Source organism: Tupaia chinensis, unplaced genomic scaffold (genome assembly GCF_000334495.1).
Source record: "Tupaia chinensis unplaced genomic scaffold, TupChi_1.0 Scaffold000532_1, whole genome shotgun sequence".
NCBI lineage: Eukaryota > Metazoa > Chordata > Mammalia > Scandentia > Tupaiidae > Tupaia > Tupaia belangeri.
In genome coordinates this window covers 8,995,839-9,018,264 of record NW_006160045.1, presented here as the reverse complement: position 1 = coordinate 9,018,264, position 22,426 = coordinate 8,995,839, and the positions used below count along the sequence as shown (strand labels likewise).

The 22,426-nt window shown below is 38.5% G+C and overlaps 1 protein-coding gene across 1 annotated transcript in view; it reads left to right on the top strand.

Annotated features, from left to right (window-relative positions):
* DNAH14 (dynein axonemal heavy chain 14) overlaps nucleotides 1–22,426 on the top strand; it is a 261,709-nt gene that overhangs the window by 199,438 nt on the left and 39,845 nt on the right. Inside the window, 10 exon segments of the mRNA XM_027775206.1 lie at nucleotides 2,219–2,378; nucleotides 7,311–7,442; nucleotides 7,777–7,872; nucleotides 9,547–9,687; nucleotides 10,356–10,571; nucleotides 13,694–13,924; nucleotides 14,257–14,378; nucleotides 16,633–16,877; nucleotides 18,442–18,857; nucleotides 18,937–19,135. Of these exon segments, the coding sequence (XP_027631007.1) occupies nucleotides 2,219–2,378; nucleotides 7,311–7,442; nucleotides 7,777–7,872; nucleotides 9,547–9,687; nucleotides 10,356–10,571; nucleotides 13,694–13,924; nucleotides 14,257–14,378; nucleotides 16,633–16,877; nucleotides 18,442–18,857; nucleotides 18,937–19,135 (1,958 nt within the window).

Sequence of the window (22,426 nt, the reverse complement as noted above, 5' to 3'; positions counted from 1 at the left end):
AGCTCGAATTCCCGTTGCCTAACTTCTGAGGGGCAGTGTATCACAGTGGTTAAGTACATGGGCTCTCATGGCAAGCTTCCTGGGTTGGAATCGCTGCACGAGCACTTTTTAGCATTTAACCTCTCTGTGCCCGAGCTTCCCTTTTGTGCTATGAAAGGATAACAGATGTTGAGAGACTGAACGAGTTAATACATGCAAAATACTTAGAACATCTTGAGTCTAACATAAGGCAACAGCTCAGTTAAGGTTGTTTTCATGCTAAAAGCTTTCCCCTGCCCTAGTACCACACGTGCCTAGCATGAGTTTTAAGTTGCCAGGTCTGGGACTCCAACCATGGTGGACTACATGGGAGTCTGGTGATGTAAGCAGTATGCCATCTGCTGGTCCTGATACATTTCCTTTTAATGTAGCTATAGTCACATTATGTTTGTTTTAAATAGTCATACCTGGGTAAAATCGAAGAAAAGTTTCTTGTTGGAGGTTTTTTTTTTTTTTTTTTCTCCTTTTTGGGACATTCTTTCTTTTTTCCTAGTCCCTCTGCTGTTGTCTTCTATTATTTTGGAAAGGCCAGACTAATGATCTCAGAAAAGCAACCTGAAAAATTCATTCAAAAGAAGGTGTCATGACTTAGTTGTTTTATCCTCCTGAAAACTACCTGCATGTTAATCATTTGCTACTTTGCAACATGGGCCATGACTGGTATACTGTTCATGAGAATAAAGATTAATCCAAATGAATGCACAGTTGAACACACACATTAGAACTTCTAGATATGAAATTTAAGGTACCTTCTTGGTAACCCTGTGGATAATGTTGTGCATGGGTAGTTAGGAAGTAGCCTTCCTTCTTTGCAGAAGTTGATATGATTTTTATTTGGGAAGACTTGTTACCTTAGGTGGACTTGAACCCTTTGTTCCAAGTCTCAAATCCTGCTACATGGCAGCCACCCCCCAATCATCATGGTTGTTTTTATTGAAACTTGCTTCTTATGAATTTTATTCTAACCCCTGCCTTTCCAAAAGTTCATCACTTTTTCTAGTAGTACAGTGGTAAGTCAGTTGATTAAGACACAACTAAGAGAGAGCTTCTAAAGTGCCAATAATTAACACATTATTAATGACCTGAGAGACAAATTCCTACCTGCCCTCCTTCCCTCGACTCTTTCATATCAGTGATTTTTATGGTGGAAATTTTAGATCAGGTTAAAAAAAAAATCACAGGATGTGTTTAAGGGGAGTAGGATCTTACAACACTCCTTAAATCACAAGAAGGCTGATTTCCAACACACACATGCACACGCATACAGACTTACTCATACAGTTTCTCTGTCAAGTAGTCAAGAGGAAATAAACACTGGAGTGAAATAGGGTTTCTATTTTTAAATAACACAGGGACAACAAATGGCATAGAGGTTATGTCACTGGACTCCTACATGGCCAATCGCAGTTCAAGTCCCAGACATGGTGGCTTGAAAATCACACCAGGTACACATGTATGCATACCCAAGATATCGGGAGGAGAATGGAGGAGAAGAGATTACAGCATGGCCATTCTCCTTGGGAGGTGATTTCTCAATTTCCCTCTCACTGTCTCTGTCTTTCTCTGGCAAGCTCATGTACCTAAGGCAAAAATCTTTAAATAAATTAATTAATTAAATAATAAAAATAACTCTGCAGTAAATACTTTTCTAATAAAAAGAATTAGCCTCGGGACCAGCAGTTAGCATAATGGCTATGTCGCTGGACTTCCATGTAGTTGACCATGGTTCAAGTCCTGGACCTGGTGGCTTAAAACTCATGCCGGGCACGTGTGCGTACATGTCCAAGATCCTGAGAGGAGAATGGAGGAGAAGGGATTGCAGTGTGGCCATCCCCCCAGGAGGTGATTTCTCACTTTCTGTCTCTTTGTCTCTCTGTCTCTCTCTGTCTTCTGGCAAGAGCACACACCCTATAGCAAAAATCTCTCCAAAAAAAAAAAGAGAAAAGAAAAAAGATTAGCCTCTAACTATTTTGATTTTATGCATTTCATTTTCCTAAAGCAGATACCCATATGTTAAAGATACCCACATTTTCAAAAGATGCCCAAATACTATAATAGCTATATGTTGACCAATAGTTCTTGTCTGATAAAAATCTATGCACACTGTCTTCTGAGACTGTTCACAGGATGCGTGTGATTTTAATCATGATGCTAACTAGATTTTCACTGTCTGTTACAGAGTATACACTCGGCCTCCCTTCCTCGTGCTGACTGTCATGAATGCAGTGTGTATTCTTCTGCAAAAAAAACCTAACTGGGCAACAGCAAAGTTACTTCTTTCAGAAACTGGTTTCCTAAAAAAATTGATTAACCTCGACAAGGACAGCATACCTGATAAGGTAAAAAAAAAAAAAAATCCTTAAGTAATGCAAAATTGATATACTCCATATTTATCATATTTATCATCTATAGAGTCAAAGAGAGTATTAGAAACAAAATTCTATATTAGAATTGGAAGACAAGAGTAAGAGCTAAAAGATGAGAGAGCAAGCTGCATACCCACCTTTAACAGGTTTCCTGTGTCAAGAAAAAGCAATAGGTCACCAAAATCAAAAAATGTCATTTCTCAAAATCTCTTTAAGTATTGAAGAATAGAGAAGAGGACAATAGTGGAATAAAGTCTTTCTGAGTAGATTTATTTAAATCTTAAACAAATTTTTTTTATTTGTTTAACAAAGGTTCATGCAATAGCATGTGCCAGACACAGATTAAGGCACAGACAAAAATTAAAGTAAGATAGCCTGGGAACTCCAGTGAAGGGGTTTTCTTCATTTGTTTGTTTGTTTGTTTTTGGAGAAGTTTTTCGCTATAGGGCACGTGCACTCGCCAGACAGACAGAGAGAGACATAGAGACAGAAAGCAAGAAATCACCCCCCAGGGGGGATGGTCGCGCCGCAATCCCTTCTCCTCCATTCTCCTCTAGGGATCTTGGGCACGCACGCACACGCGCCCGGCGTGAGTTTTAAGCCACCGGGTCTGGGACGCAAACCGCGGTCGACTACGTGGGAGTCCAGCGACATAGCCATTACGCTAACTGCTGGTTCCCATTTGTTTGTATGTTTTAAGAATGATTTTATTTAACATTATTATTATTATTGTTATTTGTTTTAATTTGACCAGAGAAAGACAGAGAGAGAGAGATGAGAGAGAGAGAGACAAAGAAAGAGAAAGTGAGAAAGCAAGCTGCCAGGTCCAAGACCCGAACCGTGGTCAGTCATGTGGGAGTCCAGCATCTTTGACCACAATGCCACCCAATGAAGGGTTTTTCTGCAACATATTTAATTCACAAGAATGTAGATTTACTTTAGGACTTCAAGAAGAGAGAGAGTCGGGAACCAGCAGTTAGCGTAATGACTATGTCGCTGGACTCCCATGTAGTCGACTGCGGTTCGCGTCCTGGACCCGGTGGCTTAAAACTCATGCCAGGCATGTGTGCGTGCGTGCCCAAGATCCCAAGAGGAGAATGGAGGAGAAGGGATTGCGGCGTGGCCATCCCCCCTGGGGGCTGATTTCTCACTTTCTGTCTCTATGTTTCTCTCTGTCTGGCGAGCGCATGTGCCCTATAGCAAAAACCTCTCCAAAAAGAAAAAGAAGAGAGAGAGTAGTACCAAAGTCCTGGACAAACATCAGACTTCACGATCCCAGTAGAGAGAGGCAGACTGCCCTGGGCAGGTGAGCCGTGCAGGAAGCACTAAGGCATAGTACACAAGAGGTGGTGAAGGTCTGCAGGTAGGAGGCACTGTAGACAGATGTAGAAAGAAAAGCCAAATGCCAGGTATGGAGCCACAAGCCAAGTAATACCTAAACCCACAAGAAGCTGAAAAAGACAAGGAACCAGTTCTCTCGTAGAGCCTCAGGAGAAGAGTACTGTCCTGCCTACATGATTTCAGACTTCTAACCTTCAGAACTCTGAGAAAAAAAAGAATGCTGTTGTTTTTAAATTACTCAGTTTGTGGTCATTTGTTACAGCAGTCATAGGAAACTAATGCAGATTCAGGTACTGGGAACTTTCAAAATTTCAGAATACTGAATTTTAAAGATAATGCTCAAAATATTTCTTATAATTTTGTATAATTTTGTTTGTGACCCTATAATATAGAGACAGTATGGTTTTAAATATTTCTGAGAAAATATTTACATGTCAGATACTCAAATTGTTGAAGAGCAAATGCCCAGCACACTAGTCACACAGAAACCTTCTCAATTCAGCCCAGCCTACCAAGTATTCTGTGATATACCATCTGCTAGCAAAGATCAGTCTTTTTCTTCCTTCAAAGTCATTCTCAAGATAATCCTCTGGTGTGGTTGCTCTTTTGTGATCTCTACTGATTACAATGCTGGGCTGGAAAAGTCCAGGTTATTTTATGCTATAATTTTTTTCATATATCTTCTCTAATCCTCTCTGCCAGGCAGAACTATTGATGGTGCCAGGCCATCTTTCTAAGAGCTTCTGTTGGCTTACTTGAGATCCACCTTAGTTCCATAGTTTTCTGATTAATCTTCAGGTATGACATTCCAGTCAAAGCCCTGTCCACTAATGAGTATTTCCAATTTCTGATTCAATGCAACAAGCATTGTTGAACTTATGCAAATAACCCATATTCTGCCGCAAAATAAGAATACTCCCAAATATTTCCAATTCAAGAGGGGTCAGAAAGGAAGAAAAGTTTATGTTTCCATTAGAGGAAACAAACAAGAAACATATTTTAACAAATTGCTGAACCTATCAACAACTCAAAAGAAAGTAAAATGTTTAAATTTCTGTATGTGTCTTTAGTTTTTCTGATAGAGCACTCCTTTCAGAACTTCTTGAAGAGTGGATCTACTATTGGCAAATTCTTTCAGGTCTTGTTTATCTGAGAATGTTTTTTATCCTTTCTTTCCATATGAAAGCTAATCTTACCAGGTACAGGATTCTTGGTAGAAACTGTTTTTCACTTAACACTTTGAGTATATTTTCCAATTGTTTCTTTGCTCACATTGTTTCTGACGAGAAGTCTGAGGTTAACCTAATAGGATAACCTTTATAAGTAACCTGACATTTCTCTCTTGCCATTTTAGTATCTTGTCTTTGTCTGTTAGTTAAATTTGGCCAGTGTGGCTATGATGTGCCTTGGAGAAGATCTTCTTGGGTTGATTCTATTAGGGGTCCTTTGTATTTCTTGGGTCTGGATATTTGCATGTCTCTCTAGATTTGGAAAGTTTTCTTCTAAGATTTCATGGAATAGATTATCAGTGCCCTTATCAGTTTCCTCACCTCCTGGGATATCAGTTATCCGGATGTTTGGGCACTTAATGCTGTCTAGTATTTCTCATATAGTATTCCCATTTTGGGGGGTTATTTTCACAGTTTTTTGGCTTTTTGTTTTTGGGTTTTTTTTTGTTTTTTAAATCAGAGGTTTTGCCTCCAACATCCAAGATTCGATTTTCTGCATGGACTAATCTGCTTTTAATACTTTCAAGGGAGGTTTTAATTTCCTGAATAGCAGCCTTCATCTCTAACAGTTCCATTTGATTCTTTTTTTGTGGTGTGTATTTCCTCTTTCAGATCATGGGAGAACTTCAATACCTCATGGAACTCATTGTCTCTTTTCTCCTGCATCTTCTGGAGTTATTATCTCTCAACTCTTGCATCACGTTTGGTTTTGTCATTATAAAGAATTCTGAATTCTCAGGACCAGCAGTTAGTAAAATGGCTATGTCACTAGACTCCTATGTAGTTGACTGTGGTTTGAGTCCCAGACCCGGTGGCTTAAAGTCACGCTGGGCACGTGTGTGTGTATCCCCAACATCCCAAGAGGACCATGGGGGAGTATGGCCATACCCCCCTGGGGGGTGATTTCCTGCTTTCTGTCTCTCTGTCTCTGTCTTTCTGGCAAACGCACATGCCCTATAGCAAAAACCTCTCAAAAAAAAAAATTCTGAATTCTCTATCAGACATTTGCGTGAGTTCTACTGTATTGTCTGTGGATGATGAGGGATTGTTCTTTTCCCTTAGGTGAGAGATATTTTCTTGATTTCTCATGTTTCTTATACCTCTGTGGTTGTTTCTGGTCATTCGGTGACAAAATCTATCCTCCACTGTGCTTCACAATGCAGTATCCACAAAGATTAGGAGTTCAGATTTATAAAAAGAAATTTCTTCATTAAAGCAGGAGGTTCAATAAGCAGTGAAGATTTCGATGACTACTGTGCACTTAGGCCTATCTACACATTCAGTGTGTGGAGAGTGAAGCTTAGAGTGGGAAAGTAAAGTTTAAAAAAATAAGAAAAAAGAAAAAAATAGAAAACTACTGCCAATAAAGAGGAAAAAAAATTTTACATGTAAAAAAATGAAAACTATGTGGCGTGCTAGCACCAGGAACACGCCTGGGCACACCTCAGCTTTAAAATGGCTTCTGTAATTAGCAAGTGAAAGAAAAGGCCCAAGGTGAAGAGAAATTATTGAAAAATTTTAAAAGATAAATAAACATTTAAAGAAAGAGAGAGTGTGAGACAGACAGAGAGACAGACAGCCAGAGACTGAGAAAAGACAGAAGCCACCCTACCTTGTCTGAATATTTCGGGAGTCTAGGAGATGGAGTTTAGAGCATAGCTTCCCTGAACACGCCGGGACACATCTCAGCTTTAAAATGGCTTCTTGTCTGAAAATTTCGGGAGTCTAGGAGATGAAGTTTAGAGCATTGCTGTATTATTTTTTAATTTCTAATGTGTGCTCACCAGAGAGAAATGAGAGAAAGAGAGAGAGGGGGAGAGAAAAAGTGAGAAAGCAAGCCACCAGGTCCAGGACTCAGACCACAGTCAGCCATGTGGGAGTTCAGTGCCTTAACCACCACAACACCTGCTGGCCCCGAAGCTTACATTTTAATGAGGAATTTGCCCCACCAATATTTCACTTGAGGGACAAAAAGTAGAAGATAATATTCCTAAACACTCACATCAAAAGTGCACAAGGAGATATCAGACCTTCTATACAAAATTCCCCAAAGCTAAAGAAAACTAACCTGTTTTGTTTTTGTTTTAAAATGGAGTTCCTTTTTAAAAACTATAACAAAGCTATTGTAAGAACAGTAGCAATGGCCGGATGTTTGAAAAGAGGCTTTCCCTTCCTGGTCCAGGGCCACTTCTGTACCCAAGTTGTGTCTTTGATTCTACTGGCCAAGACTAGTTCAGAATTCTTATATGAAGTAACATCTCATTCTAACATAGACTGAGAAAAACTTCAGATCAATAACATTTTTTCTCATGTAAATGCATAAACTTCTCCCTAGGTTTTCCTGAAGCTGAAAAAAATTTTAACTTTGCCTGATTTCAACCCAAACAAGATTGCTCTGGTTTCTGTTGCTTGTTGCTCAATGTGCCAGTGGGTTATAGCTTTGAATAACTACCGAGAAGTACAGAAGGTATGGTTTCCCTCCTAAATAGCTGTAATCATTTGGAAGTGACACATCAAAGTTCCTGAAATAATCTTTATTTAATAACGCTCAAATGAATTTTTGTAGAAAGAATATATGATGAAAAATATTTTAATCCAATATATTATGTTACCTCACACAGATGTCAAGTGCTCTTATTAGATATTTTAACTTATGACAATATGTTCTGTTTTTGTTTATTTTAATGATTCACTATAATAAGTTACTTTATATCCCTCACGTGCACACAATTCCCTTTCAAACATTTTTAACAGTGAACCCGACTCCTTTACCACTGAAATATTCTGATATTCTCTTCAAGCTGGTGGGTCCTAAACAAATCCAAGTAGCTGAAGCTCAAGACGTCCTTAGAATTGCACGACAGAGGTTGGCTGAAAAACAAAGAGGTTTGCAGATGGTAAGAAATGTTTTTATTTGTTAAATTCTCAGTACCTTTATGAACTAGATAAAAAAAAAAATCAGGAAAAAGTCATGGAGCGTATCAATTAAAGATAAAACAGAGGGAACTAGCAGTTAGCGTAATGGCTATGTCGCTGGACTCCCACGTAGTCGACCGTGGTTCGCGTCCCGGACCCGGTGGCTTAGAACTCACACCAGGCACGTGTGCGTGCGTGCCCAAGATCCCGAGAGGAGAATGGAGGAGAAGGGACTGCGGTATGGCCATCCCCCCTGGGGGTGATTTCTCGCTTTCTGTCTCTATGTCTCTCTCTGTCTGTCTGGCGAGCGCGTGTGCCCTATAGTGAAAACCTCTTAATCTAAAAAATATATATATATATATATATAAAACAGAGGGCCAGCTCCATGGTGGTCCAGGATTAAAACACTGCTCAGGAGAAGCTGGATTCCATAGGCTTCAGGTCTGGTCAGCCTAAAACACAGGGAGCATGTGCACAAGATGGGCTGGGTGCCTGGAGGAAGGGGATTGTGGGGAGACTTGGCCCTGTGGAGGCTGGCTGTCTCTCTCTCTCTCTCTCTCTCATGCACATGCACATGGGATAATAACATAGGTAAATGAAGAGATTAATTGGTGAGGATGATGGAAATAATATGGGTACTGTATATAAAGCTCTTAGTGGGACCAGCAGATGGTATAATGGCTATGTCACTGGAATCCCATGTAGTCAACCGCAGTTCAAGTCCCTGACCTGGCGGCTTAAATTCACACCGGGCACATGTGCATGCATGCCCAAGATCCCGAGAGGAGAATGGAGAAGGGATTGTGGCATGGACATCCCCCCTGGGGGGTGATTTCTCACTCTCTCTCTCTTTCTGGTAAGAGCACATGCCCTATAGCAAAAACCTCTCCCCCCCAAAAAAGAGAGAAAGAGAGAGATGGAACCAGGCATAAGGTAAAGATATGAGACAACTCTCAGAAATAGGAAAATTTAAAGAATGTTTGAGAGATATGGAATAAACCAGTTTGACTGAAGAGTAATACAATTGAAAGGAAATAATGAAGGAGATTAAATTGGGAAGGAAGGTTAGGACCAGACAGTAGAGGATTTTATTGATGACCATAACTTTGGACTATATTCTTAGTCAATTATTTCCTTAAGAATTCATCAGACACTCTTGAGCATCAGTGTTATCAAGATAGGTGGTAATTTAAGAAAATTATTTTATCAGCTATTCATGAACATAGGCTTTCCACCCACATCCCAGGGGTAGTTTAACAGTCGCTTCATCCTACCAGTCTAACTTCAAAGCTCACTTGGTCCACTGGTCTCCTCAGTGTATGTGGAGCAACACACAATTCAACCATTTTCTAAGAGAAAGAACCTAGATATGATGTAAAAGCTTAAATTAGAAAATTATGACTCTCCAGATGTGAGGATTATAAGAAAACCTATTGAAGAAGGAAGATGATACTTTAAAATATAAGCTTCAATATCAATGAATCATTTAATTTCTACAATGTACATTTTTATTGATAATAAAATCCACCCCATAATTTCCAGGGTGTGAAAATGAAGTGGTTATGTGTTGCATTTATATAAATGACAGCGATAAACCCTTGGAATAAAATGAGAGTAAGACTTTTTTCCTCAATAATAAATAAATTGCCTTTCAGATTGAAGAACACTTGCTGTTCTTGCAGGCAGCCTACAAAGATGTTGTTGCTGAAAAACAGCAATTAGCAAATCGGAGAAAACTGGCCACCAAGCGCTTACAGTGTGCATCTATCTTACTAACTGTCCTGGAAGATGAGAAGGCATGTCCTTTGTTGGTTTATATCCTTTATTAATTTCCACTGGGCTTGGGGCCAGCAGGTGGCATGATAGTTAAGGCTCTGGACTTCCACATGGCTGACACAGTTTGACTCCTGGACCTGGCAGCTTGCTTTCTCTGTCTCTCTCTCCCTTTCTCTCTCTCTCGTTCTCTTTCTGGTGAGCACATGTGCCCTATAGCAAATTTTAAAAAATAATGATTTTTTAAAGTAAATAAATTATTCTTTTAAAAATTATTTCCACTGTGCTCAATAAAGTCTAAGATGTTATTTTCACTGCAGTCTATATTATATACCTCCTAAAACTATCTTACTATCTAATTTCTTATGGCAATAAATAGTCCTACTCGGATTTTAAAAAAAAATTAAAAAAAGGAATCCTATTCAAGAAGTCTTAAAATAGAAGGAACAGAGTACAAAGATTCAAGGTTATTTTCTCTTGTTCCTAAGACATTTTTTTTTCTGATGAGGCTCAAAGTAAACCTTTAAAATTAAATATTTTTACTTATTATTCATTATTGACTTTTATCCAGCACAACGTAAAGACAGTAATATTAATGACAATGATAGGTTCAATCAGAGATCATTAAAGTTTGGAAAGTCTCATAATGGTATATTTATATCCAATAACTCATTTTTATTTTAACATTTAGACTCGATGGCAAGAAACAATCAGTCAAACAGACGAAAAGCTGGAAGGAATTTTGGGGGACATACTTCTTTCAGCAGCATGCATTGTCTTCAGTGGAGTTTTGACACCAGAATTTCGCCAGTTGATTGTGAAAACATGGGAGAATATTTGCAATGAAAACAAGATTTCTTTGTCTTCCAGCTTTTCTTTAATTGAGGTCATGACACAAGAACATGAGGTACTAACAGATTTCTATTATCCAGTTCAGTGACCATTGTTGTTGCTTTGGATTGGGGGAGGGGTGTAATTTTGGGCTTGGATCTTTTCTCCAGATTATTTTGATAAATGAAAATGTTGAAGCTTGTTTTAGACCTTAATTTTTTTTTTCAGCTTAAAGCTCTAATGCCTAGTTATTTCACTCTTGTTTTTCATCCTCTCTGCAAAAATCACAAAATATTGTTTTTCCCCTTGGCAATCCTGCTACCCTGTCCTAGCGGATATATCCAGTTTCTCTCTGAAACCTTCCCCTTTAATAAAATTGGTGAACTTATTGAACCACAAATTAATTTTCTACTAATGTAGAAAAGACAGAAATCAAAGACAGTGCAATAAAACCAAGGGGGAAAAGAGAGATTAGAATTACAAAAGAAGAAAGGAACGAAAAATAAAAATTTTGTTCAGGTGATATATTATGTACTTAGGGAATCTATAGATATATTAGGAGAATTAATAAGAGTTTAGCAAAACTTTTGGAATTAAAATTCAAAATACAGGGAACCAGCAGTTAGAGTAATGGCTAAGTCGCTGGACTCCCACGTAGTCGACCGTGGTTCGCGTCCCGGACCTGGTGGCTTAAAACTCACGCTGGGTGCATGTGCGTGCATGCCCAAGATCCCAAGAGGAGAATGAAGGAGAAGGGAATGCGGCGTGACCATCCCCCCTGGGGAGTGATTTCTCCCTTTCTGTCTCTATGTCTCTCTCTGTCTGTCTGGCGAGCGCACACGCTCTATAGCAAAAACCTCTCCAAAAAAAAAAGAAATTCAAAATACAAAATCCAATTGCATTTCTCTATACCCAAAACAAACAGAATATAGAATATTTTTATATACCGTCTATCAGAGCATCAAAATGAATCTATCAAAAGATGTCCAAAAGCTACAGAAAGAAAACCATAAAAGACTGAGATAAATTTTAAGAAATTTAAATAAATGAAAAGTTACGTGGATAGGAAAAAGTATTCCAAAGTTGCCAGTTCTTTCCATATTGATCCGTATATCTGGTGTCATCCCAACAGGGGTGTGTGTGTGTGTATGTGTGTGTGTGTGTGGCCTGACATGCTGATTCTAAAAGTTATAAGAAAAGGTCAAGAGCCCAAGTGTCCAAGAAAATGCTGGTAAAGAGCTAGGTGGGGTGACTTGCTATATCAAGTATCAAGATTTACTTTAATACTACAATGATTAGGACAGCAGTAGTATTTGTCCATGTGAGTACCAATACAAAAATAAATAACTACATCAATGGAGCAAAACTGAGAGCCCAGAAACAAACTTACAAATACAACTTACAAGGACGTTTGATTTATGACAAAGGTGATACTCCAGTGCAATGAGTGGGTCATGGCTAGTCTTTGTAATAAATGATGGTAGATAATTAAATATTCACTTTAAAAAGTAAAGTTGGGGAACCAGCAATTAGCGTAATGGCTATGTCGCTGGACTCCCACGTAGTTGACCGCAGTTTGCGTCCTGGACCCGGTAGCTTTAAAACTCACACCGGGCGCATGTGCGTGCGTGCCCAAGATCCCGAGAGGAGAATGGAGGAGAAGGGATTGTGGCGTGACTATCCCCCCTGGGGGGGTGATTTCTTGCTTTCTGTCTCTATGTCTCTGTCTGGCTGGCGAACGCATGCGCCCTACAGCAAAACCCTCTCAAAAAAAAAAAAAAAGTAAAAGTTGAATTAAAAAAAAAAAACTTATTGCACTTGAATTGTGGACCTAAATGTAAAAGAAAAATTAATCTAGCATAATTTAGGAGAATACATGAATAACCCTAGGTTAAAAAAAATTATTTCTTAAACAAAACTAACCATAAAGGAAAAAATTTGATAAGTTGAATAACATTAAAATTTAGTCATCAAAGACACCATGGAAAGGGTATATCCGACAAGGGGCCCTATGAAGAATATAAAAAGAACCTACAACAAATCAATAAGCAAAATACATATAACCCAGTAGGTAAATGGGCAAGAACCTTGAATAGACAGCTCACAAGAGAATATTCAAACACTAGAAAACACATGTATGTTATTAACCTCATTGAGGGGTTTTTTAGGGGAATGCAAATTAAATCCAAAATGAGCTACTGCACACAGTGATCAAGTTAACTAGAATATCTTTTTTTAAAAACCGACAATATCAGGAATTATTCAAGGATTTTAAGTAACAGAAACTCAGAACTGCTAGTGAGAATACAAACTTCTGTAATCATTCTAGAAAATTGATAGTAACTACTGATACTGAAAGTATATAGACCAGGGGCCAGCAGATGGCATAATGATTACTTGCTGGACTCCCACAGAGTCCACCGCGATTCAAGTCCCAAACCTGGCAGCTTAAAACTCATGCCAGGCACATGTGCGCATGTGCCCGAGATCCCGAGAGGACAATGGAAAAGAAGGAATTGTGGTATGGCCATCCCTCCAGAGGGTGATTTCTCGCTTTCTGACTATCTCTCCAGGAAGCGCATGCACCCTACAGCAAAATCTCTCTCTTAAAAAAAAAAAAAATATATATATATATATGTGTGTGTGTGTGTGTGTGTACACACTGGTCCACCCAGTATGTGCCCTACAAGTACACTGTGCACTTGTAGGAAAAGTGAGAAACTAAGCCGCCAGATCTGGGACTCAAACCATGGTTGGCCACATGGGAGAGTCCAGCACCCTTAACCACCATGCTACCTGCCGGCTTTTATTTAACTTTATTTATTTATTTTAATTTTACCAGAGAGGGACAGAGTGAGAGCAAGAGAGAGGGAGAGAGAGAAAATGAGAAAGCAAGCCACCAGGTCCAGGATTCAAACTGCGGTTGGCCATGTGGGAGTCCAGCGCCCATAACCACCACACCATCTGCCGACCCCAGAAGTGTTCTTACTGATTGACAGAAAAGTGTAACTTTGTGAATACTCACCTTGCCAAAAATTTCACATCCAAGTTGCTTTAAGTTGTTCATTTCCTTGTCCTTTAAATGGTGATTTGATTTCCTAAAGACGACGATTCTGTAGGATCTTTTGATACCTTGTAGGATGCCAAAGATATGACAAAGTTTATGAAACAGTGAAAGTTCTAATGATCTTGTTCCAGATCCGCCGATGGCATAATCAGGGACTACCTCTCGGTCAGTATTCAACAGAGAATGCCATCTTGATCAAGAATGGGCAGCAGTGGCCACTGCTCATTGACCCACATAAGCAAGCCCACACCTGGATCCGTCAGATGGAAGGATCCAGACTGCAGGAACTCTCCGTTGTGGATAGCAATTACACCAAAAAAATTGAAAATGCTATGAAAACAGGAGAGAGTGTCTTGTTACAGGTATTTAGACAGTATGGCCTAATTCCCGATGTCCACATAGCTGGCACATACTATAACCATATGCACTCAGCATACAGACTGGAAGTTTTAAGTGACAGGTAACTTGGTCAAGGAAAAAGTAATAAATACATCCAGTCAGTTTTCAATGTTTAATTCTCTTAGAGCTGCCTTTCATTGGTGTCCACATAATTAATAAGATTTAAATTTTTAAAACGATCGCATCTTTCCCCCTGATCATTTGTTCTAAGATAGCTTTTCTTATTGATGCATCTTTCCGACTTATCATTTGTTCTAAGATAGCTTTTCTTATTGATGGCTATTGGGTTTTGCAGAATCTCCCTGAAACATTAGCTCCAGGTTTAAAGGCAATCTTGAAGAAGGATATCTATCAGAAAAGAGGACAACATTTCATACGAGTTGACAATTCTGAGATTGAATACAATCCCAAATTTAGGTAATGTCTCTCACCATTAAATTGAGTCAACTGTCTCTATTTTAAAAAAAAAAAAAAAAAGAAACATAATATTGAAGCTCTTCCATTTCAGTCCTGATTAACTTCTGCAGGGTGGAAAAAGTGAGGCTACGCTTTGAATATTCTTTTTTTCTCTGTGTCGGTAGTAGCTCTCATCGGAATACAGGGTAGAGAACAGATTCTTACTGAGCGAGTCACCCCAAACCAATGCTTTTCAGATTGTGCCTGATGAAATCTGTGGCTTCCATGGAGATCCTTCAGAAGCTATGCAGGGAGGGCAACAAGCAGGGAGACCTGGCCTCACCTGATCCAGAGCACTCTATTTGATCTGTTTGCCCAAGATTTTATTTGGACAAAAAAAGCTTCTGCTGCTTAAAAAAAATATATCCATATTTAATATCTTGAGCAAAAAGAGATTTTGTCTAAGGAAATCAGACTTTTTATTTTATTTGTGTTTCCAGGAACCCGACTCCTGCCAGCCAATTTCATAAAGCACTGTTTTAGGAGGGATTCTTGAAAAGTTCGTGGGAAGTGCACATGATGGAAAACAAAAACAAAAACAAAACTATGCATACATTTTTTTAAAATTTTGCACCAAAATAAACTCATATTTTAATTCCATTTTCCCATATGCTTTCATAAGTTCCCTCATATAGTCAAATTTGATTATCACAAAAATATGATTCCCAAGGAGATAGGACATGTGAGTAGTTGTTCACAAGCATTCTCTCCTGTAAGCAAAGCCACAGGAAAGTCGATTCATAATCAGAAGATGGGGGGGTAAGCAAGTAAAAATAGAAGATTTTAAAGGCCCCTAACCTGGTGCATTTACCTTCTTCAAAGGGAGTCTGACAAGTGGTCCTAAGTCTCGAATCTGTTGGGCAGTATGTCCCCTTCCCCGGACAGGGCTGCAATGTCTCTCACCAAATTGTTTCTCCTTAGAATTACCTCTTTCAGTCTCCTTTCTGTTAACAAAACATTTTTCATAGTATGTTCCTCAAAACAACATTTCTGGGAATCTAATAGGTATCACTCAAGAAAAAGATACTGTTTAAACAAAGTTAAACAGTATCCTATACTTCCTATAGGATTTTAAAACCCTTTTATTCACTGAATCCTCTCCAGAAAATAGGGTTGTGTCTACTACACTTGGGAAAACAGTGTTAACCCCTACTTTCTTCTCAATAAATATAATATGATGGATTAAGCAACAGCTCTAGAAATGCTAGTGATGTGACATTTTCCTGAAGCGACAACTTGTTTTCCATATTAGAAACACGTGTGTTTGAGAAGGAGGTAAAAGGCGCTGATTTAGAGGGCAGACTGACAACCCAGTCCGTGCACCACCACTTGCCCATGTGACATGGACAACTTATTTAACCTTTCTAAACCTCAGTTTCACCCTTTACGAAATGGAATGAAGAACTGTCCCTGCTGCGCTTGGTTGCTATCGAAATTACACAAAATTCAGAATCTGATCACTCTTCACCACTCCACTGGTACTACCCTGCTTTGAGATACCAGGATATAGCTCATGTCTTAACCAGTCTTCCAGCTTCCATCTCACTCCCCTCTCTCCTCACCCAGGCTGTTCTCAAGACAGCAGCTACAGAGGCCCTCTCTTTGAATCCTTCCATTGGCTTCCCACATGCTGGGGTAAAAGCCATAGTTTCACAATGGCAGGTCAAAACTCCTACTATTTAGCATTTTAGTTACTCTGTCTTTATGCTTAAATCAAATATAGTATGGATATGAATTATGGTTGGTTTTTTTTTAGATTCTTTTTTTTTTTTTGAGAGGTCTTTGCTATAGGGTGTGTGCGCTCGCCAGACAGACAGAGAGAGACATAGAGACAGAAAGAAAGAAATCATCCCCCAGGGGGATAGCCATGCCGCAATCCCTTCTCCTCTCGGCATCTTGGGCACGCATGCACACGCGCCCGGCGTCAGTTTTAAGCCACTGGGTCCGGGACGCAAACTCCGGTCGACTACATGGGAGTCCAGTGACAGAGCCATTACGCTAACTATCGGTCCCTAATTTATGGTTGTATTTTTTAAAGTCCAAAGTAGCAGAGGTAATCACGTAGTAAACATTTGAGGCCTGCTTTTTGTGTACAAGGTTGAATATTACTAAAAATTAATCTTGTTTACTTCCAGGAAAAAAACAATTTTTTGCATTGGTTTTATTGTTTCCTTCTGTATATTATTTGAATAACTGGTACCTTTCTTATGTTTAGGCTGTACTTGTCTACAGAAATGGACAACCCCCATTTTCTTCCATCAGTTTATAACTTTGTCACTATGATCAACTTCACGATAACATTCCAAGGGTTGCAAGATCAACTCTTATCTACTGTAGTAACTCATGAAGTTCCTCATTTAGAAAATCAACGTTCCCAGTTACTTGAGAGCATCTCCCTTGATGCTGTAACTCTTGAAGAACTGGAGGAAAAAACATTAAATTTACTACAGAAAACACAAGGTAAGTCAAGATACTTGCTAATATTACAAGACCTTTATGAAGGATAGAATATTTCTCTTTGCTTCTCTCCTCTATCTCCCTCTCTATATGAAAGAAAAAATCATCTTTTTTAAATCAGATCTTCATTTTCATCAGATAGCTGACTAATGTAAATGAACCACCTTGTTTCTAAACCAACATTTACTTAAAAACAATCATTCTAGAGCATATGTGCATGAGTATAAGAGAAAAAGAAAGTAAAAGGCACCCCAATAGGGTCTCAGCACACCACAATCCCTTCCCCCAGCCCTCCAGCTCATTAGGATCTTGGGTACACATATGCACACCCAGCATGTTTCAGGTCAAACAGGCCAGGAATCTGAACCCATGGGCAGACATGTGGCTTCCAGCACTTCAGTTCAGGTCTCCACCAACTGTGCCACCAGGCTGAGCCAACGTTATAAATTTTTTTTTTTTGGGGGGGAGAGGTTTTTGCCATAAGGTGCGTGCGCTCGCCAGAAAGACAGAGAGAAAGAGAGAGACAGAAAGTGAGAAATCACCCCCCAGAAGGGATGGCCACACCGCAATCCCTTCTCCTCTATTCTCCTCTCGGCATCTTGGGCATGCACACACATGCACCCAGCGTGACTTTAAGTCACAGAGTCCGGGACTCGAACCGCGGTCAACTACATGGGAGTTCAGCGACATAGCCATTACGCTAACTGCTGGTCCCCCAACATTATAAATTTTGATGTACTTCATTTTCTACCTTCGCTTTAGCTCATTATGTCACAGGACATTTGCCCCAATATGATCAATACTAGTTATAAGACGAATCATACCAAGGCTGATTAATTCCCTCTAAACTCTATGCTTATACTTCAGGTACCTGACAACTATTACATGTCTAATATTAGCTTATAGAGATAGAAAAATTAGGTTTTCCTTAAGTATGATCTCTTATTAAAGGGACCAGCAGTTAGCGTAATGGCTATGTCGCTGGACTCCCACGTAGTTGACCGCGGTTCGAGTCCCGGACCTGGTGGCTTAAACTCACGCCGGGCGCGTGTGCGTGTGTGCCCAAGATCCCAAGAGGAGAATGGAGGAGAAAGGACTGCAGCGTGGCCATCCCCCCTGGGGGTGATTTCTCGCTTTCTATCTCTCTGTCTCTCTCTGTCTGGTGAGCGCACGCGCCCTATAGCAAAAACCTCTCAAAAAAAAAATCTCTTATTATAAAAGAAAACAATCTAGCAACTTTTATGTATCCCATTAAAATATACTGTTCATTAAATATGAAGTAGAAATTATTTCCCTCTTCAACATGAGAAATACTTAAGACATAGTCTCTATGGCAACTAAACTCAAAGAAATATAAATTTCTAGCTCACAGAATATATGCCCCTAACTCAATGTGTGCTATTAATCAAATTTATTGAAAATACAATGTCTTCCAAGTACCTATATCCAACGCAAAACCAACAAAAAGCCAACTGTAAAACCTGTCACAGCAAGAATACATAATGAAAAATAGTTTTTCAATATTACAACAGTTTTCATTTAAACTCACTTTTTTGTTTGTCTATAGGATGCGTATTAGATGATGAGGAACTTGTAGATAACTTAAGAAAATCCAAAATGACTTCCAATGAAATTTCAAGGCGTATCAAAGCAACGGAAAAAGCAGAACGTAAAATCCAAGCAACACGTAAAAATTATCTCCCCATCGCTACTCGAGGCGCCCTGCTTTACTTTCTAGTGGCTGGTCTTACACAGATCAACTACATGTACCAGTTCTCCCTAGACTGGTTTCGTCGGGTTTTTGTTTTATCAATAGTTTCCAAAAGCAAAGAACAAGGACATAGTTTGAAAATGGAGAAAACGATACATCCAAAAGTTTCTAAGATTACAAATATCTCAAAACCTAACTTGGAACGTGAAAATAATCTCTTAGACAGGCATATTAAAAATATGATAGATGCATTGACAAGAAACATTTTTAAGGTGAGATACTCTTTAACGTGAATTTTGCATACTTATTTCATCTAACTGCATTAGCCTGACAGTTCTATTTTCCATACAGGTGGTTTCTTCAGCTCTATTTAATCGACATAAACTTTGCTTCTCCTTTCGGCTTTGCACTGCAATCATGCAAAACAATGCTAATGAACATTTAATGCAAGATGACATTGGATTCCTACCAGAAGAAGAATGGAACATCTTTTTATATTCTGGCATATTAATAAATATTAAAACTTTACTACTCCACCCTAGGCTTAACAGTAAGTAAAAATAATTATAAAAAATATATATTAAAAACGTGATCCCTTCTTAAATACTAAAAAAAGCTGTAACATATTCCATGTCAGTGCTTCTATAAGTGAATAAAGTAAAAGCAACATGAGGTCAAGTATGATGTCTAACTTATCATTGTATTCTTTACACTGTTGCACACATAATCAATACTCGGTGATTTTTGAATGAAGAAATAAATGATATCACTATGGTTATTATAATTCTGGTAGTCAGCAAGGACACCACACACACACACACGTTGATTAACCAACCATCAGGAGTTAAATCTTACTCCTCCAAACTACAGTCCACCCACATTTTCTTATAAAAATTCCCTGAAAAATGGAACTACAAAATTCATGCTTATCCAAAAAGTTTAGGCAAAATCACTTGACTATGGTTTGAAAATTATTTAGTTCTTATGTTGTGTCAAATGCACATAACATAGAATTCACCACTTAATCATTTCTAAGTATACATGGAAGTTCCATTAAATACGTTCACACTATGCTGCCCTGTACCCTTTTTTTTTTTTTTTTTTTTTTTGCTTAGTTAGTGGTGTTTCATTTTGTGTTCTACTCTTTATGTCACAAAAACATAAAATGTTTTAAAAATCTGACATGACACTAAGAGGAAAAAACGGGTGGATTGGTTTAGTTTAGGTTTTGTTCATTGTTTAGAAGCTATTAGCAAAGACTAGAAGTCAGAATGAAAACATAAAAAAATTGCTATAAAGTGTAATAGAAATATGAATAGTTCTGTTTAGATTTGGTTTTGCTTGATTTTACTTTTACCAAAGTATGATATCTAATAGATAGTTGGTAAATGAGGGTTAAATCAATGAATAATCTTTTAGATTTCTGGGGAATTCTTTTGCTTTAAAAATAGGAAAACAATAACAATAGCTTACCATAAAAAAAAAAGGAAAGAAAAAATCCAAAAAATTGGATTCTGTGATAGTTCCAAAAATCCCAAGGACAATGTAAATACCACGCACCCATATGAGAAGAATCAGTGATTACTAATAACATAACTTAGCTTCTAACAGTTCTTAGCCTCTGTGACTCAAAGTTCTATTCCCGGGAGGATGAATCTGAATGTCACAATCTTAATCAGGAGTCTACTCCTGAACCAATCACCTGTGACCAAAAGACAGGGTTATACAGCAAAAGCAAGCAATCAAAACTTCATATTGGGCAGCCAACCCAAAAGGTATCTACTGCACTTGGCATTAGTAAAGCATTTCCAGTGCAGGGGCCAGCCAGTGGCATGGTAGTTAAGACAACTAAATCCTGCATGGTCTATTGCCCAGTTCCATTTCCAGACCCGACTGCTTGGAAAACACACCAGTTGCATGTGTGAGTGTGCCCCAAATCCTGAAAGGAGAATAGAAGACAAGGCATTACAATATGGCCATGCTCCCCAGAGGACACTTTCTCACTTTTCTTTTCTCTCTCTCTGGCAAGCATATGTGCCCTATAGCAAATTTTTTAAATATTTTTATTTCCGGTGTACTTTAAGAAACAAGTCATTTGAATATCTTTCATTGTTACTTTAATTATAAAAGCAATATGCATTTATTATTAAAAAAAACATTATAACTTACAGACAAGACAAAAGAGAATTAATCTGTAATTCCACCATACAGAGATGATAACACTATTAATATCTTTGTGTGTTTCTGACTACTTTTTTCCTAACATATGTATTTGTATCTGTATATGTATCCTTTAAAGAAAAGAAAAAGTGATTTTATGGAGCTGTTAGGTGGCATGGTAGTTAAGGGCGCTACCATAGTTCGAGACCCAGACCTGGTAGCTTGCTTTCTCATTTTCTCTCTCTTTCTTTCTCTCTCTTTCTCCCTCTCTGGTCAAATTAAAATAAATACATAAAGTTAAATAAAGGTTTTTATTAAAAAAAGAAAAGGTGATTTTATAGACATATGTCTTTTTAAAAATTAATACTATACCATAAATGATTTTCTTTGTAAATAAATATAATTAGACTATATAATGTTCATATAACATTCCAGGTTTGAGATGAGCCAAAATTTATTTAACCATTGTCTTAAGCTAAATACTTTCGTTACTTCTAGTTTTTTTTTCATTTACTATATGGTAAACACTATGATGAACAACAAAAAGTCTTAGCACTTTCCAGGTTCTAGTCCTAAATATAAGAATCAAACTTTGATAGAACTGAAGGGAGAAAAAGACCACAACATAATAATAGGAGACTTCAATACCCCGCTTTCAATGATGTATAGAACAACCAAACAGAAGATAAATAAGGAAATAGAGGACTTGAAAAACACTATAGACCAACTGGACCAAACAGACATACACAGAATAACCTGCCCAATAACAGTTGAATATACATTTTTCTAAAATGTTCAGGATAGGCCACATTAGGCAATAAAACAAGTCTTTTTTGTTTGTTTCTCACTAAAGAGTATATGCACTTGCCAAAGAAAGAGACAGACTACAAAGCACACCTATATAGGCAGTAGTCACACTGAATCCCTTCTCTGCCATTTCTCCCTCCATTGGGGATTCTGGGTGCGCGTGTGTGAACACACGCACACATACACATACACACACATACCCTGCATGTTTCTCAAGCCACTGTATCTAGGACTCAAACAGCCCAGCTGCCCAGATGGTGACACAGTGGTAACATAATGCTATGTGAGGCTGACTCACATGGGAAGAACCAGGGCTTGTATTGGAGACCTTCCTGAATATGCCAGATGCACGCATGCCCATTATCTGGGAATGGCTGAGGCCAAGAGTAAATCCTGTGCAGACCTTGTTGGGGGTGCCTGTCTCTGTCTCTCTCACTCGTGGAAGAAATAAGTCAATTAGCTTAAATTAACAAATGTTGATGGGAATGTGGGGAAATTGGAACCCTTAGGCACTTTCAGTGTTATTGTAAAATGGTATAACCACAATGAAAAATAATGTGGAGTTTCCTCAAAACATTGAAAATTGAACTACTGGATGATCCAGTAGTCCCACTATGAGTTTATATTCAAAAGAGTTGAAAACGGAATCTAGAAGAGATATTTACACACTCATGGTCATAGAAGCGCACCATTTGCAGTAGCCAAGAGATGGAAGCAAGTCAGATGTCCACCAATGGATGAATAGATAACAATATGTAGCATAAACATCCAATGGAATGTCAAAAGGGAACAAAATCCTTCCGCATGCTACAACCTGGAGGACATCATGCTGAGTGAAATAAACCAGGCACAGAAAAGACAAATATTGCATGAC